The sequence below is a fragment of the Chelon labrosus genome, assembly GCF_963514085.1.
Source record: "Chelon labrosus genome assembly, chromosome: 6".
Taxonomy (NCBI): Eukaryota; Metazoa; Chordata; class Actinopteri; order Mugiliformes; family Mugilidae; genus Chelon; species Chelon labrosus.
This window is the reverse complement of record NC_140342.1, coordinates 10,050,030-10,066,307: the sequence shown is the minus strand read 5'-3', so window position 1 is coordinate 10,066,307 and position 16,278 is coordinate 10,050,030. Positions and strand designations below refer to the sequence as shown.

Sequence of the window (16,278 nt, the reverse complement as noted above, 5' to 3'; positions counted from 1 at the left end):
CACAGCTGCACCTGAAGTACATTACATTGTACATTGAAGCTATCCAGATAAGTGAAGCTGCCTTTCTATCCTTCCTTTGTGAGGAGCACGGTTGCCACGGTAACCCTTTTGATAAACAAGGAGAGTGATTCCTCACCCTGATCTGATAACACCACAAGTACCAGGCTGCCCTCATTTAAAGTCACTCTTCACAAACAAGGCAATGTCAGTGCTAGATATGAGGCAATATGACAACATTTGGGTAAATGTGCTGACTTACAGAGAGTTAAATGAGAATGGAGAGAGCTCTTTGTCATTGCAGGTAAATCACACTATATTAATGTTGACAGCTTCATAAGGCTAGCCCAGGAAGCCATGACACTGAACCAGCATGCACAAAGGCAACCATCAGTATTACACCTGTGCTTTTATTACTGTCAAGTCAAAAGCTAGAGACAAGCTAGCTTAGCTGTTCATAAAGCTATGTTTGATACAAGGCTATAGCTGGAGACCAGTTAGCTCAGCTTAACAGAAAGCTATCTATGGCAATTATAAGACTATAGCTGGAAGCCAGTCAGCTTAGCACAAACCTAGCAAATATAAAGCTACACCCTCTATGAGCTTCACCTGGAGACTGTTTGCTTAGCTTAGCAAAAAGCTATGTTTGGCAAATATGAGCCTACAAAGCTCTGTAATAATTTATGCCAACCAAGTTTAATTAGTACGACATTAAATGTGCCAAAACAGCTATTTTTTATTTTTTTATGGGGGCTTAGAAGCTGGACTTTTCCTTGGCTGGGAGGTTTTTCGAGAAGTCTGCTGGTTTCATGAAACAGTGCTCCGCATGTCTCCTGGCCTCCTGGTAAAATGTAAAGTTGGTGTTTTTTCACTTCAGCTTTGGGACAGACCAAACCGACTATAAGGAGTGCTGGTGAGTGTATTATAAAGCAAGATAGCTGGCCAAATTATCCAGGCTAAGCTAAACTGCTAGCTAGCATAACCATGAGAGTGGCGCCACTTTTCTCAAGCAGTATTTACGCTAGAGAGAGAATTAGTGGAGATGTTTTACCTGAGTTTTACACTTGTGAAACCACTTCTGTTTTGGGGGTCGTCCCATTGTTGACCCTCTATTTCACCTGTTGTTTATTTCATTAACACCAAAGTAAATGGTTAACAACCCCCTCTGCTACTTAACTGACCAGATCAATATCCCACAAGTTTGAGCAGTGTATATGCAGAATTTAGTTCTGAACTGAATTATAAATAAACTTGAAACTGAATGTGATATTATCAAATTGTGTTTACTTGCTATGGAGCTGTATGTAATTCCTGAAAATTAACTCTTTATTGGTCTCATAGCTCTTTAGTAGTTCACTTCAGTTCCCCGAAATCAATTTTGGTCCAAAGTGTGGAAGATTTGGGATAGCCTACTTATTATGTACACATCATATATTTATGACCATGACCATCCCCATCCCATTGCAGTAATCTTCTGTGCTTTTCATTTGCACCCGCAGGAAGTGCGGCTGCACCCTCATTTTTATATCACCTGCCATGTCACAGCGAGGCCTTGACTTTCACTGGCTACACCAAGACGGAGGTTAGTTGAGATCACTCTCGATTAGATCAGCTGTCACAGAGGTTGATCCTGAACCAGTTGTCGGAGCCTGGAGGACTACTGAGGATGAAGCAACTTAACAGTAAGCCCAACAAAGAAGTAGAAAGTGGTTCAGTGAAAATCAAAGTTGACACCTTGAAGCTACTAAAGTTCGCTTCCAGGTAATACTGTATGAGTAAGCTGCTGAGGGCCTTAAGATTCAAAACACGTGTGGCTAAATGAAATGGTTTAGCACTGCACTATGTGTTTAGGGATGTGGTTTATAGGTAACTTTTATATTTAGGTGTATTCAGACGGTTACTTTAATCTAAAAAAACAAAACGGAGGAATTTTGATTTGAATTGATGAAATATACAGTAAGTCATGAATAAACCTTTACTGCATGACAGAGAAAGGATCCATTTGTGAACAGTACTGTATGATGTATCTACCATTAATAGCAAACAAATCAGGCAACTACAGCATTTTTTATGTTGTGTTTGCTGCAAACTTGTGGATACCTTCTGGGTGGCACATAATACAGACAAAATACCAAAAAATATTAGTTTAAATCAGTTTTATTGGCCAAAAATTGTTATTTCTCTTAGAAAAACAAACACAAACAATATAAATTACAAACAAGAAGCAGCAGAAATATATATATATATATATATATATATAGATTCTTTACAACATTTAAATAAGAAAACGTCACATCCACAATAACGAACTCTCAAGTCAAACGGACACAGATAATATCACGAGGAATCAGTAACAGTTATATTTTGGAAAACACGAGACAACATTCCTTCAAATACTATGTACAAAACAATGCCTCTCAATAGTAGTCAATATGACTTAATATCATCCATACCTCCACAGAAAACTGAAATCAGTGAAGACTATTTTTGCTTCGATTCAAATCTGCAGACAGAAAATACAGTAATTTGTACAAAAGGCTGGAATGGTCGATAGAATCAGTGTTAACACAGTCTCTGCATTGTAATCCTAGTTTTGTTTACATAATGCTTTTCAACACTAATCTCATCGTATTTGTGTGGAAAATGACTCTTTGTTTTAATTAAGTCACCATTTGGTCCGCACCGTTGGCTTAAAAGGCTTGCTTAATCAGCCTGAATTTCACTCCTACGTGCATCCTCTACAAAATAAGCCACTGTCTGAGCCGACAGTGGTGTTTGCTTGCTACAGAACCACATTTAAACTCAACATCAGCTCGCATACACAGCTGACACCTGGTGAGGTGTCTCGACTTGTTGGAACTGCTTGTGCTGCTGGAAGCGTGGTGGACAGGCCAGGACTCGCTCTGTGACGCCCTCTAGACTAGGGGCACCTGCTTCATGCCAACACAGGGAGACTGCAATGGAACATTTTTTTAAAAAAAATCCAATGCATGTTTTATTTTTGTCTCTGTGGCTTCATATTCGGGGAAGGAATCTGGTCATCTTTTCAGAGAACACAGCGATGGAAACTCTGTTATGAGGGTCTGGTATGAAGTCTTCTTCACAGGGAGACAACCAAGCAAATGGAAACCTCATCAACTAAGCACCAAGAAAAGAGGGAATAGTCCCAAATATTTTCACTTTGTCTTTTTCTATTCTTTATGACTTGTTCTCGATTGCGGCAGGTGCAATCATCATCATGCTGGACTTTAGAGGGTAGTAGCGGCCCCTCCAGGTCTTCCAGAAGATACCCTGCTTTCTCTGGTGCCTCTGCTTGGGTGGAGGGCTCTGGAAGTATCGACCATTTAGGTTGGAGCGACCGCAGTTACTGAACCACCAACCGCCTAAAAAACATGATAACACAAGGTTAGTTGCTGCATTGTTATCAGACCACATAAGAGTCGTATAATAAGTTTGTGTCTGGAGGTCATGCATCATTTTTACTTACCAGAGAGGTGTTTAGCACAGTTGATATCAGCTTTCTGGTCGTTGTCCTGGTCACTGGTAGAGAAAGGCAGACCAGCGGTGGCGTCTGCCCCCAGGGAGCTCTCCAAGGTACTGAAAGTGCCAGTCTCTGGAATCAGTAGTGAGTACTTGGTTTCCTCTCCACCCAGTTTGAAGGGCAGGCGGACAGATGCTAGGTCATCCCCCCAATCGGACAGCTTGATGTTGAGGATGTAGCCGCCATCTTTAGCAATAGAGTGGATCTTTTCCAGACCCAACCAGAACTCTCCTGGAGAAGAAGAAAAAGAGAAGAGTAAGAAAACTATGCAGAGCTGAGAAACTTCCACCAGTGCCTTGACCTCTACTTGCACTTCCATTATAAGCTAATCAGTGCTAAGATGCTTTTGGAGGCTATCTCCTGTCCTCTCATGCAGTGGTAGTAAAAATCAGTAATGCTGTGTAAACTAATCTTATCTTGGACCTGACAGTTAGCACCTGTCCTGTTAGTCAGAGTGAGACAAAACTCAAAAGAGCATTTACCGTTCAGGTTGCCAAAGCCATTCTCGTAGGCCTGCCATAGCTGGTCAAAGTCGACCGAACCATCCTTACGCTTTTGGATTACTGTCCATCCACCATCTGGATTGAAACAGAGAGAGAGAGAGAGAGGGGCTGATCAGACAATGTTCTGTATGCAAAACAGCAGCTTCAAAATGGGAAAAAGTTTTGCTCCACCTACCAGCTGTCATCTCACAGAAGACTTTAAAGGGCTCAGAGTTTACTGGCTGGATGGTGTAGACCCCACTGGAGGTCTCTCCTCTTAGGAACAGCTCATGGCAGTCTGATGCCATCTCTAGAAGAAGAACAAGAAGAGGGAAAACATGTTAAAACAAACAGCTTAGACACTACATTATCACAACATGGCAGTTTAAACAGTGTGATCACCTTCCCCCTAGCCGTGCTGCTTATACATGGCATATTTAACAGATGTGTTACTCCTTCAAACAGCTATAAAAAGTTGAGCTTTACCGGATTGCTGTCATGTTTAAGAGCATCTTTTTTGCAGGAATCAAACACGGATTATTTCTGTTTTTGTATGTTTCCTGTTTTGAAGGCATTTTAGGTATTATTCCCTCATATGTTACTTTAAAGTGGCATTTGTAATCCTGAGCTTGTTTACTGCACACAGCGTTTATAAGTAGGTCATTCACTGTTAGGGAACCTCACAGCAACGTGTTTCTCTGCACCGCAGACGCGCCGTGTTTGCAAATAAAACGCTCTGAGGGAGTGAAGCAAAGCTTATCACAAAGTCTGGAGATATAAATGTGTACCAGATAAAGCTTTCGACTGCTTTCTCTGCTACAAATGTGACCTTTCTCCCAGTTCCCAAGCAGACGTCTCTCTTTACAGATGCTTGGCCATCCAGCCTATTGAGTTACACACTACTACCCTTTACATTCCTCAGCCCCCCCATCCCCTCCTTCCTCTTTGACTTATCACAGCTCCTTCACGTGCACAGCAGCCAGTTAGTGACGAAAATGTGCATGGCCAGTGCATGCGTGCAGAGTGATCACATGGTGGTGTGTGGAGGTAGGGGCTCCTGCTTTAGAGACACATGAGAAGAAGGCAGCCACACAAAGCAGCCAATTGGAGCTGTCATGTGCCTTATGAGGCACGAGACTAATAGCACCCCTTCAGTAATCCTTTTTAGCATGGATGACATTCTGTGGTGCAATTTAAAATCTTTACCTGCCAAAGGAAATGTGTTGTTAATGTTTTTATTTTGTTGTTGTTGTTCAAAGGCTGGTCATCAGCTGATCACAAAATTACAAATCGTTCTTTGTGTGTAACGACCTTTCCCCTAGAGGAATGAACTCTTGATGACTAGTTGTGGCTGCGGTCTGCCTCGGGGTCAGGGGTTTTCCTGAACTTTGGCACACTTCTAATTCATTACAATGGAAGAGAAGGAGGAGATGGAGGTATTGTGCACAGGGATGGGGGAGGATTACCAAGGAGGAGGTGGTGGAGGAGGAGGAGGAGGAGGAGGGGGGAGGTCTGACTGACAGATCTAGGGGAAAGGTTGCTCAGTGAGGGATGTACAAATGTTTGTTTTACACCAAAAGGAGGGATGTCTTAAAAAAGGGGAGGGGATGAGTGTCTTCAAAACAGTGGAGGATATCTGTACAAAGTTCACAGACAAATTTAGACTGCCTTGTCCAATTTCCCTCTTGTTTTCCTTTGGTTTTTTTTGTCTTGGCTCACGCAGGAGGGTAGTAATCTGAGGAAGACAGCGTGCAAAACGCACAATGCCTCCCTTTGCCTTTTCCCAGTTCCCCTCCTCTGATCCCTCCACCCCACCACACAAATGATCGGCGAGAGTAATCTGGTTGAGCTGAGTGACCCTGTCTGAATGCTCTGAGAGACCAGTGAACTTTCCCCCAGTTGAAACCTCGCCAGAACTTGTACCTCCTTTTCCTCAAATGCTGCTGATGTCAGAGCTTTGAGGTATTATTGTGATTTGTATTGGCTGACTGAACTCTAGTGTTCCCTCAGCCGTATTCACCTTTCACCTAGTTTGCACTCATAGCCGTTAGAAACTGAGATCTGACTAATTATTCTGCTGACTAATTTTGACTCGTCATAATCTACCTAATCTGTGTTTGCATTTTTATTTATTTATGCTATTTATGACTAAACGGTTAATAAGTGAAGACTATAAACTTTTCCCCAGTTGGTTGGCATCCAATCCCGTACAGTCTGGATGAAAGTGGTCATTCATGCTGGTACAGTCATAGTTCTGGTAAGAGTAGGAACACCATGCTTAGCGTGGCTATAGACTGAGGGCACTAACTGCCTGATACAATTACTGTACTCTACAGTATGAGAGACAGAGACTTCTCTGAATATATTGACTTTCAACAGTAGTATCTCTTGAGTGCAATGCAACAGAAACCAGACTCTAAATCTACGCATTTATTTGATTAGCTAAATGTTTTAGTTTACAGTTTTGAACATTGGATGTTAAGATTTACACTTTTAAGCAACTTATTTAATTGCTCAATGTTTTATTTTGTTAATGCTGTTAATCCTGTATTTAGTGAGAATGTATGATTTAGAGGTTTAGAGGCCTGAACGCACCTGCCAAAACGTCCGCCCGTTGCTATTTGTGGAGTCACGCTGCGCGGAGGAGCGTGTCGCAAATTGATTAGATTCTTTGATTTTAATTGCTAGTGATTTAAGCTTCTTTGTAGCCGTACACTCAACAGATGGCCTGCCACGTTTGGCGTCAGATTTTGCCAAGTCGACTTAAGGTAGTGTCAGGAGAGGATTTCGGACGCTTTCTGCCTTTACTTACCGACTGGCGAGTCTTGCTGCTCGACGAAGCCGTCAGTGTTGTCGCTCCTGGGGGAGAGTCTCAGTCTCGACTGTTGGACCTGAAAAAGTTAACAGTCAGTGATGAGACTGCAGAAAAAAAATATATATATAAAACAATTAACATAGCAAAACACAAACGTCTATTTAGTAGCTTTATATGCGCGTATAATGTAAGGCTTCCTTACTTGACTTTGCAGGGTCCTGATGCGCGTATTTTGTTTGTCGAGCTTCTCCTGTTGAAGTCGGATGCGCTCCATCAGGTCGTCAATGCGTCTATTCTGAGCCTCCAACAACAGCTAAAAGAAAAATAACACAAAGGTAACACGTGTTTTGCATTTTGTCAGCATAATGCCTGTGCGTAAAGTGAGCCGATGGTGCCACAGAACCCCTATAATTAACACAACAAGAGGGCTACCTGCAGAGGTTCATTGAAAAGAAGGAGACATAGACCGCAGACACATTTTCACCCTTCAGTGACAAGCATTTGTTCTCTACAACAGGCAGCGGTGTGGTTATGTAATTCCCTCTCAGCGCGGGATTTTCCATTCCACTATAAAGCCTTTCAGGCTCTTGTGGTCTAATGCTTTCTAAAGGGAGCGCTGCACAACTTCCATAAGCCCCTTCAACTCTGTCTATGGCATCCCAGATCATAAAGCTCTCCAGGTTGTAAATGAGCCAGCCCTGGAAAAAAATATACACACGTTTTTGCAGCTGATGTTTGCAGATTCCTTTGTCTGGAAGTCTTTAGTGTTTCCCTGCACGTACTGCACGTTACTACTCCATGCCTGAGCTCGTTAACCCACCCCCCACCTCTCCACCCACCACCCACTGCTGGCCTTCTGTGCATTTTGATTTAGTGTCTGTGAGTGCACCATAAAAGCCAGCAGTCCTCACATACAGTAAAGCATTGCACCAACACTCCTACTTTGTGGGGTTTTCTGGAAATGTCTTGAAGCATGAGTGAAGGAATGATGTCTGCATTCAGTGAAAACCTACATTTTCCTCCCAAACTAACTAAAGCCATTATCTTGATATGCCTCCGCTTTCCTGAGCAAATGATCATAGTGAGACCACAGACACAAACTGTTGCTCACCTGTATGTTGCGAGCATCACTGCTGTTCCTGGCACCGGCGTTCCCATCAGGCAGGACAGCGTCTCCCTGCAGCATGCTGTCCACCTTCTCCTCCAGCCGGTTCATTCTCTCACTCATTGTCCTCTTCTCCTGCTGCATCTCCTCTGCTTTCTCCCTCAGCTCGGCCGTGACATTCAACAGCTGCCCCTCTCTGTCCTCCAGTGATTGGGCTCGAGCCTTTAGGGCTTCCCCCTCCGTTCGCAGCCTCTGACTTTCTCTTCCCAGCTCGGTCACTGTGCGATTGAAGACTTTCATCTTGGTGGACATGTCCCTCATCTGGACTTTAGTTTTGTCCACATGCTCCTTCAGCCCCTGGCCCAGTTGCAGCAGGCCGTGGGCTATGACATTAACGTCATCCCAGGCTGCGTACTGGACACGCTTCTCCTTGGCAGCACCTCCAGAGGGTGAGGTTTTCCTCTCAAAAGGAAAACCTGTGGCTAAGAGCACCACCAGGCAGAGTGTCAGAGTTGCCAGCGTTGTCTTCATTGCTGCTGTTGTCTGAAACTGCTGAAATCTTGCTTTAAAATGTGTGTTTTCTTGTTGCAGTATCCTGCCCTGTCTTGAAGAGTTGGATCTTAGAGCTCAGGCTCCTGGCTGAACAGGCACAGCACACTATTATATAGTTTCTCAGCCCCCAAGCCTACGCTGTAAGCTGTCTGCTATTGGCCAGCTGGGGAGAGGGAGGGGTGCAGTTACTCTCAGGTTTCTGTCCCTCCTCCACCTCTCCGCTAACTATTCATGCCAGAGGCGGAGGAGGGACATGATATAACAAAAAGATCGTTTTTCATCTCTGCACACTGGCAGACAGGAACCACATTATCAGCTGGTGGACACTGAACGGCTGATATCTCATGCAGAGAAACAAATATATGACTTTATATATGACTTTATAGCAAAGTGTTGTTGAATTCACACCAAGTGTAATAATGATAATGTATAGATAATGATATTAGAAGCTAAATTATTGCTGATATTCTTCAATACTCTGTGTGATATTCTGTGTGATTTGAGAGTTCATTGGATAAGTTATTCCCAAATACATGTGAATGCAACCTTACCTAACCATAACGTTTAAGACATCAGTTAATAAATACTAATTACCATAAACTAGAGCGATTTGAAGTGAAAAAATCATTTTCCAACTTAGGAAAATGGATGTGCCAAGTATCATTATGGGGACCACACACACTGATATCAGTGAAAGATGAGCTCCATACTTTAACAGGAAAGACTCATTAACTTCTGGGTGGAGGATTATTTACTTTATTAGTACACAGAATCGTAACTTGATGTTTCATGTTTTAATTTTTCCTTTACTGACCCAGACTAGTCTGATGAAATCTCCTTTTCCCCGTCATTCAGCATATGAATCACTCCATTGCTCCATCGTCTCTCCACATAGTCTCTCCACAATGCTCTGTACTCCCCTGTTTGGATCATGTGCTATCTTGCTGCTCTTAATTTGACAAATAATGAGATAAAGTGATGTTAAACAAAGGAAGTATTTTACATTTTAGTGTATTTAACATTCGTACTTTGAAGAAAGACGCACCGTGATTTTCAAATCAAGACTCATAAGACTTAGAAATAATTCAGGGAATATAAATTAATATGCAAAAATAGTAGTAAGAGTGTATTTAATGTATAATGTCCAACCTAAACTTATTATGTAGCTTTCTATTCTTTTTAACATCAGTAAGGCATGAATTATATACCACAGACATGTTAACTGAAATAGATAAATCAGATTGTAGGGGCTGTAACTAGATTATTTTTAGTTATTAAGGTGATTTCTTTAAATAAGACAAACTAATTCAGTTTAAAATTATATATAAAGATAAAGATAAAATCACCAAATCCTCCCCTATCAAGCTGGAACCAGAGAATTGGTATTTTTCATTAAATTAATTAGTTAACTAAACAGTTAAAGGTTTGCTTAATCATCTAGTTGTTTTGGGTCAGAAATCATGATTAAAAGAGATTTCTCAATGCACAGAGAAGGAGAGTCATTTGAAAGAGCATATCAGCATTTCTTAATCATCACTCCTTGGATAAAGTGAGGAATGAATGTCGTCAGGAGGGGAACATGCGTACGATTTGGCCTGAGGTGCTCGCAAGTAAAAAATCTGCTGCTGGGAGGCATTGAGGACTGTGAGAATTAGGGGAAAGTTCACAGCACAGAGAATGCCCACATTACGGGGCGTAGGGTTTTTCAAGAGCCTCTGCCGGGTTGCTCGCAAGCCATACGTGAGCCAGAGCCAGACCACAAAGAAGGAGCAGGGTTAACCCTCTCCTGTCTGCAGCCCAGACTAAGTAGGTGAAAGGTAACAGGGAGACTGCTGACAGTGCTGAGATGGGAAAGTCAGCTCCCTCAATTATGTGTGTGGAATGTGACAAACATGCGTTATTTGCCTGAAAGCCTCGACAGGGAGGGGTTTCCACTCAAAGACCGACGTGTTCTGGTTAAAAATAGGTTTTTCAGGTTGAATTTTAAGAAATCGTTTCTGTTCAATGGGGACATTAAGGTCAATGCAGGCAGGTTTACCTTTGTTTGTTCAGACTTGTAGACTGGTCGTGTTTCAGCTGCAGTGATGACTCATGTACTGTCATTTACAGTACAACAGGTTTATCAGTGAATATACACATGTTTGTTTCATTTGCTGTTTTTATTTCTCATGTGTGATGAAAGGCCAAGTAGTTGAAAGGTGTCTGATTGTAGTGTCGTGATTATTGGAAACAAAAAAAAAAAAAAACGCTTGGCACAAATACAGTAATTGTTGAACCTGATGACTGTCTGGTGAATAGTGTCATGATGGTACATGTAAAGAATGTGCGAGCCTTGATGCAGTCCTCTGAGACATTGCAGAACTTGGCAGGGACGTTAGCGTCGTGTACAGTAAGGACAATTGAAACAAAATCTGGCTTTCACTAACATACCGATGTCTGTGCCATATCAGGCTTACAGAAATGACCTGTTTCTCTGAGGCAGCACTAAAGAGCCTTCTGTCGCTCAGATTTTGAGAAAAATGTGACGCAAAGCAAAGTTTGAATGAATTACAGCTGTGTGTCAGTCAGGAAAAGCTGGTTGGGAGCTTGACGTACATTGTATTGGGAAATTGTAGTAGAGTGTGTGGTGTGATGCTACGTTTGGGACGATGCAGACTGGAAGACATTCTGTTTTATTTTGACCTTTCACTGAAATAAAAGTTAAAATGCAGTTATTGTCACTAAATGTCCTTTAACTGCCAAAAGTAGTCTTTCAGATTATGATTGTTGTTAGACGTGCATTAACAACGTTTAAAATCTGCATTTTTCATTGACATGTTGTCTATGTAAAATGTGCAAAGTACATCACAGTATGACAAAGAAAAGGACAATACTTCATGAAAATGTACAATTATGAAGCGGCGCCAAATACTCAATAAAATACAAATGAAAATAGTACTTAAATACAGACATGTAAATTCCCTTTGTTACCTTCCACTACTGGAATAAAATCTGCTCAAACAAAATGCTGCTCGTCACATCGTCAGCAGACAATATATTGACTTTAGAAAAGACTAAACATGTGGATTAAATAAACATGAGTCTCATTTGTTTAATGTCTGTAAAAATGTTCCAGGCTTTCAGTACGTCTCCTCTATATCCTCTCGGCCAGGCTCACAAGCCGGACAGTCATATGTTACTGATCATCACCGGATCCACACCTCGCCAACAGCTGCTTATTCAATTTCCCAAAATGGCCGCTCCCATCCCTAGCCGGCATTGTGACCTTTTACCCAGATTCCAAACGCAGAACATCTGTAAATCCCAGTGCAGCCCCCAGACTTAGTCATGTACAAGGGGATGGAAAGAAGGAAGAAAAAACAGGTGCTGGAGGCTTCTGGAACTGTAAACCTCTGGTTCCCATGAATGGACTGTGATCTGTGCTCTTTTGGGAGCTTACAGTAACTGATTTTTCCACTCGTGTTTGCCAGAATGGCATATTTGAATATATTTCAATGAAGTAAAAAAAAAAATCTCTAATAAAAAAATCTCCAATAAAGATTCAGACAAAGGAAAAGAGGGGCTGTGAAAGGAAGGGCTGAGATCAAGTGAGACCTCAGCCTCGGAACACATAAAACATATTTATTGTTGGAACCCAGCTATTATCACATAGAGGCACCCATTTACATGCCCCACAGTATGTTTCTCATTTCTAATATCATGAGATATTCATGAGGAGCAGACGCGCGTGACCTTTTTTAGACGCCTGCACATAATGATGAGGCTCATGAATGAGTCAATATCGGATTAGAGAGATGTATCCAGAGGTTTAATCAGTGCAAGATTTAGTTTGGTTGGTGCGGATGTGTTCTGAAATGTATGGTATATTAGATTATTATTAGATTTAAGCTTTTACTCTCATAGCAGGAAAAGCACAGGTGTCACAAATAACACCTTGGCTTTGTTCCAGTAAGTGTAACAGTGAACCCTGACAATGCGTCAACACTCAAAACCTGAACCACGTAATGGAATGCAGACTTAATTATTGTTATTACCTGTACCTTGCTAATCTATAAATGCCACTGATTCACTGAGTCAGAAAGCGTGCGCTACGTTTTACAAAACACACGCACCATCTTATAGAGAAGGTTACAGCTTTATCAAGCAAACACATCAGTGAGAACAGGCAATCCTGCTGACACTCCTGACTCCTGCGCCCCGATTCATGCATGCACCACACAGATGACTTGAACCTGTTTTATATTTCACATTCTCCACGGAGGCAGCAGCCCACCAGGTAAAACACACTACTGCCTCCCTGTGGTCTGAAGAGAGGGAGATTTGTCCAGCCCCGACCTGCACTCATTCATACTAATGTTGCCCCAGGAACCGCATAGTGTATGCAACATGGCAGCAAAACGAATGAAATCCTGCGGTTTGTTTTTAGCTTCCAGCTGTCCTGAGAGATGAGGTGTGACTTGTTTCACTTCTGTATAGATTCATCATAAACCGGCTCCAGGCAGTGAGTGCAGACTAAGAGGATGAGGAAGATTTCCTGTAAAGAGTCCAACATGCTGCCTCATCCACGTTTTGAATCTACACGTTTCATGAGGCCCCTTGAGCACCCACACAAATGTTTGATTTCTTCCTTTTTATGTACTTTAAAAAAACAGCTTACCTTAGATCGGCAATCCAAGTTGCTCACATTAGAGTATTATAGAAACATCATCTGTTTGAGGTCAAAACCTTTGTGATATAAGATTTTACGTAAGTTACGTAAGGCAACAGAAGGCATAAATGCTATGTATGTGGTCCAGTGCTTGTGCTGCTGAACACAGACTTTAATACAGAGTACATTTGCACACAGTCCATTCATGCATGTATCTTTCTTGCATGCTGAGAGATGTACACGGTTGTTTCCCTTTACATTCCTTACATCACATGCTCAACATACACTTGCACAGACATGCGCTGCTTGCTACAAATTAACGTGTTCCTGAATATTTCTTCTTCTATTGATAGGAGAGCACTTTTAAGTTCGTTGTTCTTGTGACAATGACAATAAAGACCTATTCTATTCTATTCAGGTTGGTAACAAGGAACAAACTCCTGCAGATAGACGACCCAGATTTATCTTTACTCAGACACACGCATGCATACTTTCATTTCTTTCACTGCTCGTGGACTGAATGAGGGCCCCAGCTGTCAGGAAGAAGAAAAGTACAGAATGTGCACATAGTCCTGTATTCAGTATGTAAATAGGTTTAGACTGCGGTTCAACTCAGCAGCTGTGTTTGCTGTCAGCTCTTTGTGGTGCTGGAAATCTGCAGTGATTTTTAGGTTAGACCCTCTACACTGAACAAAAATATGTTACACGTGTATGACTGCAGACAGTATTACACTGGATCCTCAGGCCACATTTAGTAACATATGAGGAAGAACTATGCCCTATGCTAATCTTTAATATCAGTGCAGTTAACAGATTGGTCAGACTGAACTACTAGCATGAGCGTGTTCTTATACAAGACACCAAAGAAGACTATAGGCGATAATAAACTAGAACTGTTTGGAAGTGTTGGGCATTTGGGTAAATGCTGTGCTTTCTTAACACGTGTTAGCAGAGAAGTTCCTTAGAAGAGAAATACCTCTTCCATGACGGCCCATTAAATGGTTTTACAGTTTGATGATTGATGATGTGTCATGTTAGTGGTTTATTTTATCTTTGGTCACAGCCAGGCAAACTGCTCTCCCAGTTTTTGTGCTAAGCTAACCAGCTCCTGGCTGCGGCCACACATTTACTGAACAAGAGCATCATTGATTTGTTTTTCCATGTAACTCTGAGCAAGAAAGAGCATTAGTGTATTCCACTGAATGTCTCATTTCCATTTCCAGTTCCAAAATGGATAGTTCGAAGGAAGGATTGGGAAACGTTTTACTTATCTGTCTTATCTGTTTATTTGAAACAACAAACAGGCCTCATTTAGATTAGATTAGATTAGATTAGTTTGTCTTATTTTAGCATAAAAACTGGAAACAGGGAAACAACTAGCCTGTCTCTGCCAAAAGGAAAAATATACTCCTACGCAAAGGTCACATTTTCTATCTTGTGTGTTTAATCTGTACGAAAACTGTTAAAATGTCAGACTATAGTTTGCAGTGTCATTTGCTAAACTAAGCTAATCTAACAGTCTCCTGGCTGTAGCTTCACCATTAGTTCACAGGTTCGTTATAATAGTTTAATAGTTCTTGTCCCTTCTCATCCCAGCAAGAGAGTGAATGAACGTGTTTCTCACATTGTGAAAGTATTCCATAGTACTCTGTACTAACAGTGTTCTTATACAATAAGAAACTCTGCTGTAATATACTGTTTAAAAAAAAGCACTGGAGGCCAAAACATGTGGTCAAGGTCAAGGATGAATTCCAAGCTAAATGTGGTTTCTGTAAATAAAACAAACACATGTTTATGCTGTCTGGGGATTCTTTAAATGAGCTCTCCAGAACCCATCTTTTACATTTCCTGAACCTAAACCTCAAACACGATGAGCAGCAGCCATTTAGTCTCCCCAGAGTTTCTAAAGACACAGCTTTGTTCCCTGTTTGTCCCCAAAATGAGCCCCATGGTGTGTACCCCAGTTACCCAGCCTGATTCCCATGAACTAATTGGCCTCCTGTGAAGCAGTCAAGCACGCACACTGAGTTTACTACAGTGTGAGAAGCACTTTAGGTTGGTGGGCGGAGGTTACTGATCACAATGATACTTATTCATTGCCCCAATAATTCTAATCAACAGAAGTGGAGGTAGAAGGGGACACTTGAACAGAAGAGGGATCCAACTGCAAAAGAGTCCTGTTCTGGGAAATATGTGGGTATTGGCAGACAACCTTCGTCAAGTGCTATGCAGCTGGTGGTTTGGAGACGGAAAAGGAAAGAAGGCTTCAATTACAAAATGTTCTTCCAGAACAGTGGGGGTTCTGACCTATAACTGTACCACAGCAGCTGTGCACACTTCAGCACACACATATCTGCAGAAATCATACTCTAATGTCTCCTATTCCTGTTGCGAGAAGGTGGATGGTTTGTTTGGAAACCATCCGCCTTCTGGAAGAAGGCAGTGCCAAATAGCATTTCTGTTGTAGAGCCAGTCCTAACACTGACACCACTCTCTTGTACATTACATATGAACAATAACTTGTAAATGGTTGATGTTTTGTCACCTTCAGACAGAGCCGGGCTCAGAGTTTCTCCTGTTTGCAGTGTTTGTGCTAATCTAAACTGGTTGTACAAACAAGAGAGTTGTAATGTTGTTCTTATCTAATTCTTGGCAAGAAAATGAATAGTTTCTAAAAATCTAAAAAGACATTGAAAGGAAATGCCACCCACGCGCTTCAAGAATGTTGTCACCCTGAATCCATGCCCATCTGCTGATCAGCGTCATTAAAACCCCAATAATCTCTAATGACTGCCTTGATCCATGTTAATCTCAAATCTGGAATCCTAATTTAAATTGAGTGGAGTCGGAGAGTGATTCCAGCTTTGTATTTTTCCGTGTTCTCACAAGTAATGCGGGCTACAGGTTGTTTGGAAGCTCTGGATTTAAAGCAGGCCAAGAATCCTTGCTGTCCTCTTTAGCTGTCTCTTAGGGGAATTTCAAGAAGCTATCCTATGACTGCAGCTATTAATTTAACATGACCAGCAAGCTCTGTCCAGCTAAAATGACCTGTGGTGGTATTTTGTGTCACTTCGTTTCACTCTGTTTTCTTAGGTTGACATACATTTGATCATTTCTAAGCAGACCAAGAGAACTTTC

General features: G+C 41.7%; 1 protein-coding gene across 1 annotated transcript; it reads right to left on the bottom strand.

Moving 5' to 3' along the window:
• Positions 1-2,033: 2,033 nt before the first annotated feature.
• On the bottom strand, positions 2,034-8,600 carry angptl4 (angiopoietin-like 4). The gene is made up of 7 exons (XM_084545711.1): positions 7,947-8,600; positions 7,038-7,148; positions 6,833-6,911; positions 4,217-4,330; positions 4,021-4,116; positions 3,485-3,769; positions 2,034-3,380 (listed from the first exon to the last, which is right to left on the bottom strand). Exons 1-7 carry the CDS (start codon positions 8,469-8,471, stop codon positions 3,196-3,198), a joined length of 1,395 nt encoding a protein of 464 aa, XP_084401837.1. The 5' UTR covers positions 8,472-8,600; the 3' UTR covers positions 2,034-3,195.
• Positions 8,601-16,278: the final 7,678 nt, after the last annotated feature.